The sequence below is a fragment of the Ictalurus furcatus genome, chromosome 17, assembly GCF_023375685.1.
Source record: "Ictalurus furcatus strain D&B chromosome 17, Billie_1.0, whole genome shotgun sequence".
Taxonomy (NCBI): domain Eukaryota; kingdom Metazoa; phylum Chordata; class Actinopteri; order Siluriformes; family Ictaluridae; genus Ictalurus; species Ictalurus furcatus.
The window spans coordinates 23,869,830-23,890,799 of NC_071271.1; the positions used below are offsets into that span (position 1 = coordinate 23,869,830).

General features: G+C 42.3%; 2 protein-coding genes across 4 annotated transcripts in view; both read left to right on the plus strand.

The window, feature by feature from the left end:
* The first annotated feature begins 5,044 nt into the window (after nt 1–5,044).
* On the plus strand, nt 5,045–11,998 carry n4bp2l2 (NEDD4 binding protein 2-like 2). The gene is made up of 6 exons (XM_053647765.1): nt 5,045–5,366; nt 6,179–7,038; nt 7,547–7,671; nt 7,808–7,896; nt 8,616–8,692; nt 11,059–11,998. The coding sequence occupies exons 2-6, from the start codon at nt 6,179–6,181 to the stop codon at nt 11,198–11,200; spliced, it is 1,293 nt and encodes a 430-aa protein (XP_053503740.1). The 5' UTR covers nt 5,045–5,366; the 3' UTR covers nt 11,201–11,998.
* A 1,135-nt stretch (nt 11,999–13,133) lies between these two features.
* Nucleotides 13,134–20,970, plus strand: part of pds5b (PDS5 cohesin associated factor B) — a 54,434-nt gene continuing 46,597 nt past the window's right edge. For 2 of the 3 annotated variants that reach the window (XM_053646400.1, XM_053646402.1), the window contains exon 1: nt 13,134–13,249. The gene's annotated coding sequence lies outside the window, so the exon portion shown is untranslated. Of the gene's footprint in view, nt 13,286–20,970 lie in introns of all 3 variants that reach the window. The other variant, XM_053646401.1, reaches the window with a different exon arrangement.

The window sequence follows — 20,970 nt, forward strand, 5'->3', positions numbered from 1 at the left end:
TAATTTCTCTCTCTTGAAATGAACAAGAAACACACACACACACACACACACACACACACACACACATACACACACCTTGTCATGTTACAGAGAAACCAGAAAGTGTAAACACCTCTGTCACGAAGACTTAGTCGGTCCCTCCAGGATTTCACAGTGAACGCAAAATCAAGCAAACTCCGCAATATTCAGAAAAAGGACGCTATCGACGGCTGCAAGCAGATTTCTGAGAGGGCAGGTTGTGGAAGACCCTGGAGGGACTGCAAAAGACCTGCAGTAAGACTTGGTGTAACAGGCACTGAGGGTTCAGTGAGCACAGTAAGGCACGTACTAAACGCAGAAGGTTAGCAGCTAAGACGTACACCACTACTGATCCAAAAGTGCAAGAAAAGTCAGTTAGAAATCATATAAATAAACCACAGAAGTTTTGGGATTCTGTTCTGTGGAGCGATGAAATAAAACTGGAACTTTTCGGCAGGATGGATCAGCGGTATGTCTGGAGGAAGAAGATTGAAGAAAGAACACTCTGTCCACAGTCGAGCATGGTGGAGGCTCGGTGATGCTCTGGGGCTGCTTTGCATCCTCTGGCACTGGAAACCTGTAGCGGATTTTCCGCAGATTTGGGCATCACGTGACGTCATCACAGCGCGCATTCAGCCAAAGCCCTCTTCGATTCACGTGCATCATACATGAGTACAGCTAAACGGCCTCGTTCACCGACAAACATCGCTGTGAAAGACCGCGCAGAACAATTTCGTGCGACTGCAGTTGCCAATTCAAGTAGTTTTCTGCAAAAAAAAAAGCACAAAAAACTCTGCAAATTTAAAAAAAAATAAAAAATAAAAAAAAGCAGCAGTAAAATCAAACATTTTTGGCCACAACAGTCACTAAAAAAAACTCCATGAACTCCTGGACGGACTGCACAGTAGTAAAAACTCATTGACACTGGAGACTCCTTACATAAATGTTAAACATACTCCTGAAGAAAAAAAAAAACTTCACCGTATCAACAACTGTATGTTTTTCAAGGTGAAATTAACGGCGTGTTTTAAAATCTGTATATGATAATTAGCTTTGGTCTACGGGCTGTTACTATAGAAACGCCAACGTGTTCGAATTTGTGGCTTATTATTGGCTGGATATATCCTATGGCTGGAAATACCCTCAGAGCTGCTGTTCTCGAAAATGAATCCACATCTTCTGAGTTCAACCGTGCTGTAGTATAAATACATTTATAGTTAGACAACACTCTCTTGAATCCATTCACCATTTTGTCGTTCATACTCATATGGCTGATCGTCTTGATTCAGGGTCTTAAGACAGTCATCAGGACCCCTGGTTTGTTTTAGTTTGGAAAGCAAACTATGAGTTGTTCTTTTCCTCGAAAATGAAATATTTATTTACTGTAAGCTGCATTTCCCAGCAAGGCTCTACAGTGACACAACATATCCTTATTACCAGAAACTGCACTAAACTTACATTCCAAACCTCACTTGGCAGCTCCATGTGTTTGCTTAAAACCTACACACACACACACACACACGCTGACCCAGATCACAACCACAAAGATTTGCATATTTGTGTGTGATGTTTCTTAGAAGCGTGTTTCGTTTCCACGATACCGATCTGGGAACGCCATCCATCCATCCATCCATCCATCTTCTATACCACTTATCCTTTTCAGGGTCACGGGGAACCTGGAGCCTATCCCAGGGAGCATGGGGCACAAGGCGGGGTACACCCTGGACAGGGTGCCAATCCATCGCAGGGCACAATCACATACACACTCACACACCCATTCATACACTACGGACACTTTAGACACGCCAATCAGCCTACCATGCATGTCTTTGGACTGGGGGAGGAAACCGGAGTACCCGGAGGAAACCCCCGCAGCACGGGGAGAACATGCAAACTCCGCACACACAGGGCCACGGTGCGAATCGAACCCCCGACCGTGGGCGAACGTGCTAACCACTAAGCCACCGTGTGACGATCTGGGAACTCGTATACCTTCTATTATTTATTCGGCTTATCATATACCTGAGCGAGTTTGTCTTTAAAGCGTATCGCTTAAACATCATTACAACATTTCAGCATCGATGGGAGGAACGTGTTCTGAGATCGTTTTGTTTTGGCAGGAACAGACTTTTTGACATTTTTTGATTATTTTTTTTTTTATTTACGGTGTTATTTTACCCGTCCTCATTAATTGCTCACGTTTCTATCCAGGTCTTGTGTCAGTCAACATTCGACTCGTACGACTCGAGTCAGCTTGTCTACATGACAATATACTATACATAATAACTCAAAAACACTGTGACCATGTCTAAATTTCATATCTCTAAGAGTTATCAAATACATTTGTACATTTGTTATCAAACACAATAATATGGAGCTGTTTCCTGTGGGATCCTGTGGGATTTGTCATGTGTCATTAGTCTGGTCTGGCCACCTTGACTCAGGCTTTTAAGGGGAGAAATAACACTTCAGCTAAAGCTTAATAAGGAAATGGGAATTTCCCAAGAAGAAACTGGGAAGACAAGTCAGGGACAGCATGATAAAAACCCTTTTAGTGTTGTTTTATTTATATCCAGGTGGAATTTTTTTTTTTTTATCTCTTGTCCTACATTTTCAACACAACCAGAGAGATAAACATAAAGAGAATATAAAGTAGTGCCATGGATTCCAGCAGCAGGTTTCCTTGCTGATGAGACATTTCGTACTAAGCAGAAGTTTCAAAACAGGAACCTTTCCAACAGGAAGTGTTTCTATTCCGTGAAGGATTTAATGTAGACGTTAGATGTAGCCTGTGTAGAGACTTCAGCTTTTAATATTTCGTTGGATTCAGTAAGATTGGATTCTAAGCCCGCTGTAGAATCAGATTTCTGTTCTTGTCTGACAGGAGTGGAACCCGATGTCATCTGCTACTGCGAGACAAGGTAATGATAATGATAATGAGTCTTTATTGGTCACATACACAGTAGAGCACAGTGAAATTCTTTTCTTCACATACAGCCTGTCAGGAAGTTGGGGTCAGAGCGCAGGGTCCGCCATGATACTGGAGCAGAGAAGGGTTAAGGGCCTTGCTCAAGGGCCCAACAGTGGCAGCTTGCCAGTGCTGGGGCTGATACGGTCAAACCGACGACATTATTAACTGTGTTTATAACTGCTTCAGAAGCCTTGGAAGCTGAAGCTCGCGATTATGTTAAGCGGCGTTACATTTTTGACACACACTTGAGATTTTTGTCCCAGTCACAGCGCAATGGGTCAGCTGGCCAATCAGAGCGCTCGGGGCTTTTCAGAAGGAGGGGCTTTGGAGAAACCGGAAATATATCAAACTGTGAACGTTAAAGCATGTTAACCTAATCTATTACACCCAATAAACAAAAATAGCATGATATGACCCCTTTAATATAGAAGATACTAAACTGTAGTCATATCATTTTCGTAAGTATGTCAATTTTAGAGCTTTGAGGCATGACATGGCGGATGTGGATCAGGTGGTAGAGCGGGTTGTCCACTAATCGTAGGGTTGGCGGTTCGATTCCCGGCCCACGTGACTCCACAAACCAAAGTGTCCTTGGGCAAGACACTGAACCCCAAGTTGCTCCCGATGGCAAGTTAGCGCCTCGCGTGGCAGCTCTGCTACCACTGGTGTGTGAGTGTGTGTGTGAATGGGTGAATGAGACACAGTGTAAAGCGCTTTGAAAGTGCTCTGGATCTGCTAAGGTTAAAAAAGCGCTACATAAGTGCATACCATTTACCATGACTGACTGAAATACCATTTGCTAACTGGCTGACATCATCCATCATTTAAAGTAATGTAAGTAGCTAATGTAATGCACCAGCTGAAAATATGAACAACATTTACACTCAACACAACCTGTTTCCTGAGAAGAAAATAGCTGCTCTCCACCTAGCTCTGACACCTGCAGTAGGTTCCGTATCTGAATGGAGAATTACGCACTTAACGCTCTGTTCGTTTGTTTGGTGGAGTTCGTTTAAAACGGCGAGAGTGGCTAAACTTAGCGATATGTTTCGTGTGTTATTTTTAAGCTTATACAGTAAATCGTAGATTATTATTAAATTCATTTCGTGTTAGCTGCCTTGGCTTGTGCCATCATTTTGTTTACTCGTGTAAACTCGTGTTGGTTTGCTGGTTATAATACTTAGACATCAAAATGAGCAAAGTACTGAAAAAAAAAAACGCAAAAAACTCCTCACTGAGGGTTTGTCAGAATGCACAGGGTTACAAATGAAGGGCCTCCGTGACATTAGGGCTTCACATTTAATTCCCTGTTACGACGTTCACCCATATTTCAGTCCATACAGGATTTAGCATTGTTTTTTTCATTTGTGATTCTTGCAACTAAAAACGCTTGATTTTGCTGCGGCTTTTTAAAAAACATTCACGATGCAACTTGCAGAGGGTTTTTTGTGCTTTTCTTGCTGAAAACTACTTGATTTGGCGGAATTGCAGCTGCACGAAATTGTCTTTTGCAGTGATGTTTGTCGGTAAATGAGATGTATACGATCTGCAAAGTTACAAAGCTCAAAGTCTCCAACAAAGGGATTTATTCTATCAAACAGAGAACACTCTGAAATCCAAGTCCAAAAATTACTTCTGCAAATGTTTACATCACTAGTTGACTAACATAACATCTGACAAAGATGTGTCTTTATTGGAACCATTTTTTGAACTGTATTTTATATCGTCATTTCAGGACATAAAGCTGTTACAGTGAAGAAGACCAATTAAACAGTTCTGACGTCGTATAATTAAAAAACTGCTTGATTTGGTGGAATTGCAGCTGCACGAAATTGTGTTTCGCAGTGATGTTTGTCGGTAAATGAGACCTTTTAACTGTACTAATGTTTGACGCACATGAATCGCAGAGGGCTTTGGCTGAATGCGCGTTGTGATGACATCACACGGATCGTTTTGGCCCAAGTCTGCGGACAATTTGCGGTAGTTTTGTAAAATCGCAAGCGTGTCCAAATACTGCGGAGTTTGCGCTCATTTCTGCAATCAAAAAATGGCAAAATCCTGGAGGAACTGACATATACAAAAGCCATACAAGATATATACAGTAGACTTGCACTGGGTTATCCGGTCCTTTCCAATATGGCGGACGTGTCGACGCATCACTTTAGTGAGCAACCCAGCTAATATGACGTCTAGTGTTTGTTTGTTAATAATACGAATGGCCGATAGGTGTCAGTAGGTGTCACTGTTTCACACACACGAAGAAAACTTCTTCTTCCGGTGTGCCGATTGTTTCATTTCACCAACCGTCGTTTCCGACAGTTTACTGTTTATTCCTCTTTTTCGACGAACGTAAATGATGGACTTTCTATTTTTTTAGGTAAATATTACACTTAAATACCTACAACCAGGTCGTTTATTATCAGAAATAACTTCACAGAGCGGTGGAGTTTAGCTAGGCTTGTAAACACTATTTAGGGCTGAATCCTAAATAGTCTCTTATGGGATATCAAGTGCACTACGGCGCGCGCGGAATCCATTATTCCACACCCTATGTAGTCCACTCAGGTAGGGAGCAAGGGGCGGTTTGGGATTCAGCCATGTCCCGACGGCGTGAACATGTCCTGTATGAGTTTAATAACTAATAGACAATAATTAACAGGTTGTGACTCTCATTTTAATTTAAATAAAGAAGCTTATTTGTAACTATCATCAGCTGTTTGTTTAAACATTTCATTAAAGTTTAAAATAAAGTTTAAGTTGGTCGCTGCTCAAATCGAATCTTATATATATCTTTTATGTGTGTGTGGATGTGTGTGTGTGTGTGTATAATATACACACACAAAATATTATATATATATATAATGTTTTCCCCAGAGATTTAACTCCCCCTCCCTTTTTATTTATTTATTATTATTGTTAACTTTTAACTTCCTGATTCAGGTAAAGGAGTTTGTGTTTTGGGGGGGGGGAGGAGTGTATTTGTGGGTGTGTATTTGGGTGTGTGTATTTGTGTTTGGGTGTGTGTGTGTCAGGTGTCATTAATTCAGCAAGCACGAATACTGACTGCGTTAGTGCTGATCACAGGGTAACGTGTATTAAGTGTATCAGTGGATTTACAGCAAACCTCACACACTTCTATACGCCCGTTTGTCTCAGGCATGTCTCAGGAAATGTTCTGATTCTTTCCAGATGCCTAATGTGACTCCACCTGGATCTTCTCCTCCACCTGTGAGTGGAAGTGTCGAAGATCCACAGCAGCTCGACCGAGCCGGAACGTTGAGCTACAGCCGGACATTTCCAGAGTCCGCTCCTGTTCCCGGACTTCCTGAACAGCGGGAAGGCGTGTTGGAACGGCCGGAGGTGGTGGAGCTGAATCACGGGTCGGAGCGGCTTAATAAAGGTGAGGAGAAAACCTCTGGAGATGACGAGCGAGCGTGCAGTCAGGCGAGGAACAGAGATGAGGTCATTAAAGAGATCGGCATCAGCAGCGCCGCTTTCATCGGTCCGACGTGTCGACCGCAGTCTGCGATCGAGGACGAGCTGAGTGAGTTTTATAAAGAGCTCGAGCAAATCGACCAGCGAGACGCTGTAGATGGGAGTAGCGAGCGAGCGTCTCAGTTCTGCACTCCAGCCGTAAAAGATAAGGGGAGTGACCAGAGATACAGGCCTTTTCCAGCCACACGGCCGCGAACAGACTACAGGAACACGCCACAATGGAGACCTCAGTCTTATGACGTGACCTGCGATTGGTCAAACTCACACAGATATCCAAATCAGTGGCATCTTCCTCCACCAAACTTCTGCTTCTATCCACAAAATCCCACGCCCCCGCTGTACTCGCAGCCTCAAACACACCAGTACTTCTGGCTCGGTCCCGACGTCAGACTCGCTTCGTCTCACAGCCCCGCTCCGTATGAAGTGTTCAGACTGTGGCGGTATGAGGAGCAGAATTATCAGGACGTGAACCAACACGAGCGTAGCGAAGGTCCGTCTTTGGTGTTGATTTTGATGAGAGGAGTCCCAGGTTCCGGGAAATCCACTCTAGCCAGGTGAGTTTTGTACGTGCAGGCGAATAAAAAAAAAACACTATTGCGCAAGAAAAAATCTCGAATGGTGTCCAGGGTTTATTAAGTTGAATATTTGGTTTCAGTTTGGTTACCGGGTTCCTACATTACCCACAATGCCATAGCGGCGCAGTGGGATATCTGCTGCGTTCGACTAAAGCCGTAACTCGGAAATTTCCGAACTCGGGTTAGGAAAACACTCCCTCAGCTAGGAATTCCTACTGGTTTCCTCAGCCCTGGGTTTAGCGAGTAACGTTAAATCAACATGGCCGCTCGTAGCATCCGCAGTAAACACTTTTTAAAAATGATTCTTTTTTAAATGGATCATACCGTATGTACAAATATTTGATGTAGATTAATCAAGATATAGACGTATTAGCTTGTCAGATCTGTAACGCCGACTATACAGTTTCAAGGAGGTAAATTTAGTCCTTTAGACTGTCCGATATCTGTATATCTACTGTAATATCACAGGAGCTCGTGTGTTTCTCAGGCACATATCGACCAGCGGTCCGAGCGGACTGATCCTCAGCACTGATGATTACTTCTACCAGAAGGACGGATATCACTTCGAGCCCACTCTGCTCGGAGCCGCACACGACTGGAATCAAAGCAGAGGTGGGTCTGGTGGAATCCTAATTCCAGAACAAACCCCTGTCGAATTTACCGTGCGTGTTCACTGAATCATGTCTCTACGCTGATGTTTCTAGAGAGTTTTATAGCTGCGTTGTCATTTGGTTTTCTTTGATTATAGCCAAAAAAGCCATGCTGGATGGGCGTACACCGGTTATTATCGACAATACCAACGTCCAGGCCTGGGAAATGAAGCCATATGTTGCAGTGGTAAGTTATTTTAATTAAACTTTGATTTTGTGCAGAAGCAGGCTGTAATATTGTGTTTATGTCGTGTAAACGTCTGATTAATCTCATACGTGTATAGATAGCATCCGGGTGAGTTAATTACCCCGCTATTGAAGCGCTTCGGTTTACCGTGTTAGTGTTCCATTCACTGTTCCGCTTCAGCTCACGCAGCTGAAGCGGCTCGATCCCCGACATTACTGACCACGCCTGGATTATTACAGACACTCTTTGAATCTATTCTTTCTAGATTTTTCTTCTTCAAAAAAAACATCGTTATTGCATTGTTAATATCTCGCGTGTCATTTTTGTTTTTCTCCCCCCGACAGTATGCTTTAATTAAAATCTGTTCTAGCGCTTGCTACACATCTTAAATTCAAATGCACAGTTTATGCATTCCAATGTGTGTTTTTACCTTAAATCTTACCGTAGAAAAAATAAATTAAAAGTTGGGTGTTTAATTCGGCAGCCCCGGAGCAGACGAGAGGAAAGAAACGGCGCGAAGGGCTAAAACGTTCATTCTTATGTAAATACAACGGGCGATATCGTACGATGAGGCGATGGCGTAATTATCGTGACCAGTCCAACTTCGACGCGAATACGGCGTTTATAGAGAACACGCTGTGTCTCCGTTTCATTCGTGTACAGTTCTTTGCAGTTTCTCTGATGGGTGTTCTTTCTTTCTGATATTTCTCATGTTTCAGGCTTTAGAGACGGGGTATAGAGTGGAATTTGTTGAGCCGGACACCAGCTGGAAACGTGATCCCGTCGAGTTAGAGAAGTAAGTCTGTTCATCGTTTTAATGTTGTAGGCATTTTAACAGCGTGCAGTGTTGTCTCCTCACAGCTCCAGGGTCCCGTATTCGATCCTAAACCCGCGTACAGGGCTCGTTATACCTCGTCGGAATTCATATAAGCTGTTGTAATCTTTTAGATCAGCACAAGGATCTTCGCCGTTCAATTAAACAAGGCGACGGGACTTTAAACCGCAAGGCGTGTTGTGCAAAAGCTCATGTTTTATTAGTAGTAGTTTTCGAATAAAAAGGTTCCAGTTTCTGCAAAATCACAGCATCTAAAGAATTTTTTTTTTACTCCAGGCTTTTGAACTTTTCCCAGAGATTAATTAACGTCATTGAGGTTGTATGGCTCCTCTATTATGAGTTGTATTTAAACGAGTAAACAGACTCAAAGATTAGGATTAGCCTAGGTGTAAAAATAGTAGCTAAGCCAGCTATTTAGTTTCTCTACAGCCCAAAAGATTCTGTATAAACTGTCCCGCTGTGCTGACCGACCGGCCTATCGAGTAAGGAATAAACCACTCGGGGACGTGCTGTTATAGGAAAATAATCAGTGACAGCATGGTGTAATGAGGAGAGTGAGTGGAGTTACAGCTGTCACTCTGAACTTAGTCATCTCTTTCTATAACGGCACGTCCTGAAATGTTTTATTACGCTTATACCACAGCAGTATGCCAAGCATTACAATGAATTTTTTTATTAACGAATGACACAAATGTGCTTTGTGTCCATTTATAGTCTTCTTAATGTAATGTCTGCAAAACAAGTTAGTTTCTACACCAGCCTCTTTTTTTTTAAATATGAGACTGTAAACAGTGTCGAAATGGTAACGGTAACTCCGAGTATAATGGGGCTGTATCACACCACCCCTTTGGTGATTACTTTCCTATTACAGCATGGCCCAAAGTGTTTTAGTAGCAGAAATAAACACTACAATGTTTATTTTACACTAGTGTTTATTTTACACTAGTGTTTATTTTACACTGCCGTGTTTATTTTACACCAGTGTTTATTTTACACTGCCGTGTTTATTTTACGCTATGGTGTTTATTGTACACTGCCGTGTTAATTTTACACTCTGGTGTTTATTTTACACTAGTGTTTATTTTACACTAGTGTTTATTTTACACTGCCGTGTTTATTTTACGCTATGGTGTTTATTGTACACTGCCGTGTTAATTTTACACTCTGGTGTTTATTTTACACTAGTGTTTATTTTACACTGCCGTGTTTATTTTACGCTACGGTGTTTATTTTACACTGCCGTGTTTATTTTACACTGCCGTGTTTATTTTACACTAGTGTTTATTTTACACTGCCGTGTTTATTTTACATTGCCGTGTTTATTTTACACGGCCATGTCTATTTTACACTATGGTGTTTACACTAGTATTTATTTTACTCTACAGTGTTTATTTTACACTATGGTGTTTACACTAGTATTTATTTTACACTAGTGTTTATTTTACACGGCCATGTCTATTTTACACTATGGTGTTTACACTAGTATTTATTTTACTCTACCATGTTTATTTTACACTAGTGTTTATTTTACACTGCCGTGTTTTTTACACTATGGGGTTTATTTTACACTATGGTGTATATTTTACACTATGGTGTTTATTTTACACTGGTGTTTACACTAGTATTTATTTTACTCTACCATGTTTATTTTACACTATGGTTTTTACACTAGTATTTATTTTACATTGCCGTGTTTATTTTACACGGCCATGTCTATTTTACACTATGGTGTTTACACTAGTATTTATTTTACTCTACAGTGTTTATTTTACACTATGGTGTTTACACTAGTATTTATTTTACACTAGTGTTTATTTTACACGGCCATGTCTATTTTACACTATGGTGTTTACACTAGTATTTATTTTACTCTACCATGTTTATTTTACACTAGTGTTTATTTTACACTGCCGTGTTTTTTACACTATGGGGTTTATTTTACACTATGGTGTTTATTTTACACTATGGTGTTTATTTTACACTGGTGTTTACACTAGTATTTATTTTACACTGCCATGTTTATTTTACACTGCCGTTTTTATTTTACACTGTGGTGTTTACACCACTCTTTATTTTACATTAGTGTTTATTTTACATTGCTGTGTTTATTTTACACTATGGTGTTTACACTAGTGTTTATTTTACACTGGTGTTTATTTTACGTTACGGTTTTTCATTTTACCCTACTCTGTTTATTTTATACTGCGGTGTTTGTTGTACACAATGGTGTTTATTTTACCTTACTCTGTTTGTTTTCCACTGCGGTGTTTATTCTTGCTTATTTTCCTCTATAATCTTTCTGTAAACTCCTTCCTTTGTGTCACCAGGAGGAATCATCATGGAGTCTCGAGGGAAACTATAGCAAACATGCTGGATCGATTCGAGCTCCCGGTCAGTGTGGACATTGTGATGAATTCCTGTGAGCCTTCTCATAAAAGAAAAGAAAATCATTCCAGACCATACAGATGATGACAAATAACCAGGAAAAATACCAAAATTTTCTATTTGCTGACCTGTAAAATTTTAGCAGAAATTTATTGCGATATTTATAACGACATTTTAAAAAGTTTTTATGCTGTGGTTAGCTGTTTTATTAACATGTCTTGGTTTGAAAGGTTTGCAAAAATGATTACGAAATCATTAATAGTAATGATGCTAATGATAAGTCACTATTGTTAATAAACTGTGGTCTGTACAATCAAAGAGTTCGAAGGAAGACCTCTGAAATTCATTTTATGGAAAAAACTGGAATGTTTGAATTATTTCAAAAGCTTGTGAAAGCTTTGTATGGAACGTCTGATGCCAGCTTTTCTTTTCTACGTAAAATCCAGCTGTAGCACAATGTAATTACAGATACCGATTAAATAGGAAAAGCTCACTTTATTCTCCCTTTCCTCGGGAGAATTTCATCTCTCTGATCTGATATAAACAACACAAAGGAACCCTCAGGGAAAATGAACTATATGTAATATATATATAACGTGTGTGTGTGTGTAATATATATATATATATATATGGGTGCATATATATGTAAGATGGGTAGTACATTTTGTTCTACATCGTTAGAGTATTTGTTATTATTAATGTTTATGTATAATGCTGTTCTTATATGGTGTGTTTATAATACTATTACAAAAGTTTTGTATAGTGGAATTGTAATAAATACATTCAGTACATTTCATTACTGTAAGTACATTATTGTGTCAATTTTTTCAAAAGGTTCATTTAATTTAATTGTTTATTTAACACATGCTCGTCTTCCTCCTCCTTTTTTCACTACTACTTGTAAAACACTAATAATAATATTAGTCATAGTCATCATCATGTCATTGTGATATTTCAATTAAATCATCAATTTTAAAAAAAAAAAACCTTAATTTTTAAGTATATGTTGTTGCTGAAATTCAGTATAATGTAATTTAATTAAATATCTAACATAATATCATTTATTCATCTATCTTCAGTAACTGGTTTATCTTGGTCATGTGAGGAAGGAATACATCCTGGACGGGAGATGAGCTTCCTGGGATATGCCCCAGATCCACCACAACCCAGACCAAGATAAAGTGCTTACTGAAAATGAATAATATCATAACATATCATATTATTATACACCCATGGTAATGGCTTTATCCTGGTGAAGTGGGAATACACATCATCATTATTATTATAATACATTCATCCATTTTCCATACCACTTATCTTACACCTGGTCGCGGAGAGCCTGGAGCCTATCCCAGGGAGCTCGGGCCACAAGGCAGGGGACACCCTGGAGAATCACAGTCACACACATTCACACAACACGGACATCACGTGTCTTTGGACTGGGGAGGGAAACTGGAATACCCAGAGGAAACCCTCAAAGCATGGGGAGAACATGCAAACTCCATGCACACAGGGCCCAGTGTCTACTGTGCCCCCTATCATCATCATCGCCGTCGTCATCGTCGTTGTTATTATTAGTATTATTATTATTATTGTTGTTGTTATCCTTAAAAACACAATTTTTAAATGATTATTATTATTATTATTATTACTATTATAATAATTACTATCATTATTTTTTTTACCACTATTATGTTTATAATGCTTATTATTATTGTCATTATTATTATTATTATTATTATTGTTGGTTATTAATAGTATTATTATCATTATTTTTTTTATCATTATTAGTTTTATTATGCTTATTATTATTATTATTACTATTATAATAGTTATTTTTTAAAAATCATTATTAGTTTTATTATTATTATTGTTATAGTGGTCGTCTTCGTCACGCGCGTGCACGGTCAGTAGAGGTCAGTGTTGGTCTGTGCTGTGCGCGCGCGCGCGCAGTGTGGATTGGTGCAGCTGCAGGCAGGAATTGGCGCCATTTTGAAGCGCAGCGCGGATTCGCGCGGCGGTGAGAGAGAGAGAGAGAGAGAGAGAGCGCGAGCGAGCGCGACACACATACACACTCACGCACGCGCGCGCGCACAGACACGGCGGCGGGCTGCGGAGCTGATCAACACTCAGGTAAACGGCGCTACCTGGACGATTAAACCCTGAGAGGTGCAGTAATATACACACACATACACACTCACATACACACCTGTGTGTGTGCAGGAGATTTATTTCATTTTTAATCAGGCTTTACATTCATGTAATGGCGGTTTTAGAGCTCGAGCTGTAAGATTAGCTGTAGCATGGCTAACACTAATAATGTCCATTCTCTCTCTGTATCAGAACTGCACCTCTTCTAACACACTTGGCTGAAAATAATAATAATAATAATAATAATAACAATAATAATAATAATAATAATAGCTTTTTCCCTCATCATATTTTCCTCTTTGTGTTCCTGCCCCGAGGTCGCGTGCTTTATTCCGGTTATTATTAGGAATCTTATTGTGATTATTATTAAACGGCTGGTTTGTGTGTGTTGTAGCTAGGCTAGGCTAGGCTAATCAAATACATCTGTTTATCTGTTAAAGCTAGCGTTAGAAAACCGGAGCTGCTGAACGCTGCATTAACGCGGTTTATCTGCTGGGTTCTGCTAGGCTAGGCTAGGCTAGGCTAACATTAATGTAACTGTTTGTGGTTAGATTAGTTAGCTACGTAGCTAACGTGAAACCCTGACTAGTTTTACACGGACGTGCACTGTGGGGGATTGCGAACATGTTAATTCTGATTATCTTGTAGCTGTCATATACAGCTGTTATATACAGCGGTCTAACATGCAGTGGCTCTGGTGGTGTTCATTACTTGGCTGTTAATCAGTTCCACGCCCCGTGTGTGTGTGTGTGTGTGTGTGTGTGTGTGTATACAAGAACATTCGGGGTTGTTAGGGGTCATCAAACCAAGCGCTTGGGCTATTAGAGAGTTATAATGCGAAATAAGACATGTATAATGTGTTCTAGATTGTGTATTATTCTGCGAGAGAGAGTGTGTGAGAGTGAGTGTGTGTGTTTGTGTGAGAGAGTGTTTGTGAGAGAGAGGGTGAGTGTGTTTGTGAGAGAGAGTGTGTGAGAGGGAGAGTGAGTGTGTGTGTTTGTGTGAGAGAGCATGTGTGTGAGAGTGAGTGTGTGAGAGTGTGTGTATGTGTGAGAGAGTGTTTGAGAGTGTGTGAGAGAGTGGGTGAGTGTGTGTGTGACAGAGCGCGAGTGTGTGTGTGTATGTGTGAGAGTGTGTGTGTATGTGTGAGAGTGTGTGTGTGTGAGAGAGAGTGTGTGTATGTGCGAGAGAGAGAGAGAGCGTGTGTGTGTGAGAGAGAGTGTGTGAGTGTGTGTGAGAGAGTGAGTGTATGTGTGAGAGAGTGTGTGTGTGTGAGAGAGAGTGTGTGTGAGAGAGAGAGTGTATGTGTGAGAGAGTGTATGTGTGAGAGAGTGTGTGTGTGTGAGAGAGAGTCTGTGTGTGTGTGAGAGAGAGTGTGTATGTGAGAGAGTGTGTATGTGAGAGAGAGTGTGTATGTGAGAGAGAGTGTATGTGAGAGAGTGTGTGTGTGTGAGAGAGAGTGTGTGAGTGTGTGTGAGAGAGAGAGTGTATGTGTGAGAGAGTGTGTGTGTGTGAGAGAGAGAGTGTGTGTGTGAGAGAGTGTGTGTGAAAGAGTGTGTGAGTGTGTGTGAGAGAGAGTGTGTGTGTGTGAGAGAGAGTGTGTGTGTGTGAGAGAGAGTGTGTGTGTGTGTGAGAGAGAGTGTGTATGTGAGAGAGTGTGTATGTGAGAGAGAGTGTGTATGTGAGAGAGAGTGTATGTGAGAGAGAGTGTATGTGAGAGAGTGTGTATGTGAGAGAGAGTGTGTATGTGAGAGAGAGTGTGTATGTGAGAGTGTGTGTGTATGTGAGAGAGTGTGTGTGTGAGTGTGTGTGTGTGAGTGAGAGAGTGTGTGTATGTGTGTGAGAGAGAGTGTGTGTGAGAGTATGTGTGTTTGTGAGAGAGAGTGAGTGTGTGTGAGAGAGAGGGTGAGTGTATTTGTGTGAGAGCGCGTGTGAGTGAGCGCGTGAGGGTCAGAGAGTGCGTGTGAGTTTGAGAGAGAGCGCGTGTGAGTGAGAGCGCGTGAGGGTCAGAGAGTGCGTGTGAGTTTGAGAGAGAGCGTGTGTGAGTTTGTGAGAGAGAGAGTGTGTGTGTGAGAGAGAGAGTGTGTGTTTGTGTGAGGGAGCGTGCATGTGTGTGAGGGAGCACGTGTGTGTGTGTGAGAGCGTGTGAGTTTGAGAGAGAGTGTGTGTGTGAGAGTGTTTGTGAGAGTGTGTGTGTTTGTGTGTGTGTGAGAGCGTGTGTGTGAGAGAGAGAGAGAGAGTGTGTGAGAGTGTTTGTGAGAGTGTGTGTGTGTGTGTTTGTGTGTGTGAGAGCGTGTGTGTGAGAGAGAGAGAGTGTGTGTTTGTGAGAGTGTGTGTGTGTTTGTGTGTGAGAGCGTGTGTGTGAGAGAGAGAGAGAGAGAGAGAGAGAGAGAGTGTGTTTGTGAGAGTGTGTGTTTGTGTGTGTGTGAGAGCGTGTGTGTGTGTGAGAGAGAGAGAGTGTATGTGTGAGTGTGTTTGTGAGAGAGTGTGAGTTTGGGTGTGTGAGTGTATGTGTGAGTGTGTTTGTCAGAGAAAGAGTGAGAGAGTGTGTGTGAGTGTGTGTATGTGTGAGAGAGTGTATGTGTGTGTGAGAGTGTGTGAGAGCGTGTGTGTGAGAGAGAGAGAGAGAGTGTGTTTGTGAGAGTGTGTGTTTGTGTGTGTGTGAGAGTGTGTGTGTGTGTGAGAGAGAGAGAGTGTATGTGTGAGTGTGTTTGTGAGAGAGTGTGAGTTTGGGTGTGTGAGTGTATGTGTGTGTGTGTTTGTCAGAGAAAGAGTGAGAGAGTGTGTGTGAGTGTGTGTATGTGTGAGAGAGTGTATGTGTGTGTGAGAGTGTGTGTGAGTGTATGTGTGAGAGAGTGTATGTGTGTGTGAGAGTGTGTGTGTGTGAGTGTATGTGTGAGTGTGTTTGTCAGAGGAAGAGTGAGAGAGTGTGTGTGAGTGTGTGTATGTGTGAGAGAGTGTATGTGTGTGTGAGAGTGTGTGTGAGTGTATGTGTGAGAGAGTGTATGTGTGTGTGAGAGTGTGTGTGAGTGTATGTGTGAGTGTGTTTGTCAGAGGAAGAGTGAGAGAGTGTGTGTGAGTGTGTGTATGTGTGAGAGAGTGTATGTGTGAGTGTGTTTGTGAGCGAGAGAGTGTGAGAGTGAGAGAGTGTGTATGTGTGAGAGAGTGTTTGTGTGTGTGAGAGAGTGTGTGTGTGAGAGTGCGAGTGTGTGAGTGTATGTGTGAGTGTGTTTGTGAGCGAGAGAGTGTGTGTATGTGTGAGAGAGTGTTTGTGTGTGTGAGAGCGTGTGTGTGAGAGAGTGTGTGAGTGTATGTGTGAGTGTGTTTGTCAGAGAAAGAGTGAGAGAGTGTGTGTGTATGTGTGAGAGAGTGTTTGTGTGAGTGTGTTTGTGTGTGAGAGAGTGTGAGAGAGAGAGTATGAGTTTGTGTGTGTGAGTGAGAGTGTGTGAGTGTGTTTGTGAGAGAAAGAGTGTGAGAGTGTGTGTGAGTGAGTGTGTGTCTGTGTGTGTGTCTATGAGAGTGTGTGTGCATGTCTGTGTGTGTGTGTGTGTGTGTGTGTGTGTGTGTGTGTGTGTGTGTGACCGTTTTATATTGTTCTGGGTCATCAGACCGAGTGCGTTAGCTATTAGAGGGTTATAATGTGATATAAGACGTGTTGGTGGTGTTAGTGTTGAGTGAGTATTTCACACGTGCTGGTTACGTTCATGAGCGGTTCATTAACTCCACGTCCTTAATAAGTTCCATGTTTGTCTTCTGGATCTCTCTGATCTCTCTGATTAACCTGTAAATCATTCGGATTATTCTACTTTTGATGTTGTATATTTTTGGTGATTTCTCTGATCTGATTGCGCCGGGAGAATGATTTGTTCCCCTGTACAGTGAAACTTACTCTGGTAGCACGCTTATCGCCGACCCTCCCCCGGATATTAGACGCTTCCCGAATCAGGAAATAAAAAAACTGATGCTCTCGTATACTTTCTGATGAACGGCACGTGATGCAGACACGTTCAGCTCCCTGCTGGGAACTGTCTTCTATTGTAGGAACGTTCATTGCTGTCGGCATGCGAGAGTTTTATCACCGAGGAGACGTGTCTGATTTTATTACTGACTTCCTGATAAACGAATCCGTAGCAGAAGTGGTGGAGACGTCGGATCTCAAAGGTGGGTAGTGATCTACCTGAGGACGGGCGGCACAGCGGCGCCTTGGGTTTAATCCTGAGCTTGGGTTGCTCTCCTCCACGGTTTCCGGTTTCCTCCCACCGTCCAATAACACACCAGTAAGTGGATTAGTGCCGTGTGTGTGTGGTGGATTAGTGGCCTATGTGGGGTGTATCCTGTCTCACACCCGGAATAGTGAGATATGACCCCCGAACGTGTGAGCGCAGATCTGATGCGGGATATGAACACGAACGTGTGAGCGCAGATCGGATACGGTACATGACCCCCGAACGTGTGAGCGCAGATCGGATATAGGACATGGCCCGCGAACGTGTGAGCGCAGATCAGATACGCGACATGGCCCGGGAACGTGTGAGCGCGGATCGGATACGGGATATGACCCGTGAACGTGTGAGCGCGGATCTGATATGGGATATGACCTGTGAACATGTGAGCACAGATCTGATATGGGATATGAACGCGAACATGTGAGCGTGGATCGGATACGGGACATGTCCCGTGAACGTGTGAGCGCGGATCGGATACGGGATATGACCCATGAACGTGTGAGCGCGGATCTGATATGGGATATGAACGCGGACATGTGAGCGCGGATCGGATACGCGACATGGCCCGCGAACGTGTGAGCGCGGATCGGATACGGGATATGACCCGTGAACGTGTGAGCGCAGATCTGATATGGGATAAAAACACGAACGTGTGAGCGCGGATCGGATACGGGACATGACCCATGATATCCTCAGATCCGTTTCAGGCCTCGTTCATGGGAATAAATCCGATAGGAATCGGATACGTGCGTTTCCGTCTGGCGTGTAAGCGCACAGATCAGATATTCCCCTGTCGACGCGAGTCGTACATCGCTGAGAAAGCGACAGCGGCGAATGGCGTCGACTCGGGTGGACACCAACTGCGGAAACGCAGCTCTCAACAAGGGCTCTCTTCTTTCCTTTTTTTATTTCCTCCACCTTAAGAGCCCGGTGTTTTGCTTGCGTTTTGATATGCTGCAGAAAGCAAAAGCTCGAATTACATTTCCGTCTGCGTCCATCGCAAATTGCGCCTTTTTGACTTCCTTTTCCGGTGACGTCTGCCTCGGGTCGTTTCACCCGTAACTATACGACATATAGTGTAAATGCAGAGATCGGATTGTGTGTCACTTTTGAAAGAGATACAATCAGCAAATCGGAATCGGGCACCAAGACCTGCAGTGTAAATGCGGCCCTGTAGATTGTTATTGAGCGCGTTGCCACGAAGTAAGTTATCTTATCATACATAAAGGATCAAGCCTTTTATCTGAGGAAATAAAACCAGCTCTGTTAAGATGAAAAACTACCAGAATATTACAGTCAGAGTCAGTTACACCCACACACACTCAGACTGAACAGGAAGTCATTCCAGCACTTGTTCGAATACAGAAATACATTTTCACCAAAACTACGACTCGCGTTGTACACCATGTCGGATATTTTGAAACGACAGATCTGATTTTTCTTTTCGTCCCTGCATGTTTACACGGACGTAAGACCTGGCCGTGTCTGATTATCATGTTTAATATCATTCCTCTGCCAAAATGTCCTAAGTCAACCCCAGCAGCTTGTTGGTAGTAGCAGCACTGAGGTTGGAGAAAGGAGGAGAGATTCCGTTTCAGCCGAGGTTGTTGTGGTGTCTTGCCGTCCGGTCTTTAATTGGAGCCAGGACTGACTGGGTCCTTCCTTAACGTGAGCACCGAAAGTTGAATGATGATTACATTTACGGCATTTGGCAGATGCTCTTATCCAGAGCGACTTGCGTTTATCTCATTTATACATCTGAGCAGTTGAGGGTTAAGGGCCTTGCCTTGGCGTGGTAGCTTGGCAGTGCTGGGACTTGAACTCCTGACCTTCTGATCAGTAACCCAGAGCCTTTGCCCAGACAGACTGCCCAGATTAGTTCAGAAGATTCTTCTGGAAAAACATTTCAGCCATTGATGCACCATCTGTTGTGCTTCTTGAGCTGACCGGGTGGTCTAAACACATGGAAATCACTCTGAACGAGATCTCTAATTTCTCTACCTTCTGATTCATCTGATCTCCATTTGACTCGCCCAGCATTGTTCACACACTCGCATACGTACGGTATGTACGCTTCGCGGATTAAAGTCGCACCTCAGAGCCAAAACATCGGTCAACCTGTATAATCTTTAGTGGTTTCACACCGTGCTAGCCCTCACGCTAACAAGCTCTGGTAAAATGTTCCGCTGTTGTCGTGATTGCTGTCATGAGTCCCGGATTGAAAACTCTTGACTTTACATTCAAACGTATTTGCGAATTTAGGAAACTCGGACGTCTTGTACGCAGAACAGATTTGAAGGTTTCGAACAGTAACTGTAATAGGAAAACCGGGTAGTTTTAGTACTCGGTAACGAGCTAGGATTTTGCCTACTTGTACGCTTCGAAACGCATTGCTAGTTTGTTTAGCGGAAATAATGTTGTTATTGCTGAACTCCTTTGACGTGAACGTGGGGGGGGGGGAAGCATACACTCTTAATTAAAATGTTGCTCGATTAAGCGTGACCCCCAGTAGCATTTTTAAAATATTTATCACACAAATGCTGTCCTTTATAGTTAGAGTGATGTATGAATTTTTGTAAAATAACTGAACCTAGCAAGTTTGGGAATGCATGACTTAGTGATAGTTTGGGAAACCATGACCTAGAGATAAGTTTGGGAACCCCTGAGCACTGATAAAAAGCCAGATCGTCCCTCTCCTCTTTAGTCCTGTTTAGTTTAGGAGACACGGCATCCATGGTTTCCAATAAGAATTTAACATTTGGATTCATCTGACCGCAGAACAGTTTTCCACTCTGTCTCAGTCCATTTTAAATGAGCTTTGGCCCGGAGAACACGGCAGCGTTTCTGGATCATGTTCACTTATGGCTTCTTCTTTGCATGATAGAGCTTTAACCAGCGTTTGTGGATGTCACGGTGAACTGTGTTCACAGACAGTGAGTTCTGGAGGTGTTTCTGATCCCATGCAGTGATTTCCATTACAGAATCAGGACTGTTTTTAACGCAGTGCCGCCCGAGGACCCGAAGATCACACGCATGCGATATTGATTTTCACCCTCGTCACTTGCGCACAGAGATTTCTTCAGATTCTCATCATCTTTTGATGATATTATGTACTGTAGATGATGAGATATTCATAGTCTTCGCAATTTTACATTGAGGAACGTTATTCTAAAATCGTTCCACAAATTGCAGACGCAGTTTTTCGCAGATTGGTGAACTTCTGCCCATCTTCACTTCTGAGAGACTCTCCAAGATCCTCTTTTTATACCCAGTCGTCTTACTGACCTGTTCCCAATCGACCTCCAGCTGTTTCTTTTTACTAACACTTACTTTTCCAGACTTTTGTTGCCCCCGTCCCAACTTTTGAGCTTATTTATTTCTTAAAATAGTACATTTCCTCCGTTTAAACATCCTATATGTTTTTTTCTATGTTCTATTGTGAATAACATATGGGTTTATGAGATTTGCATTCTGTTT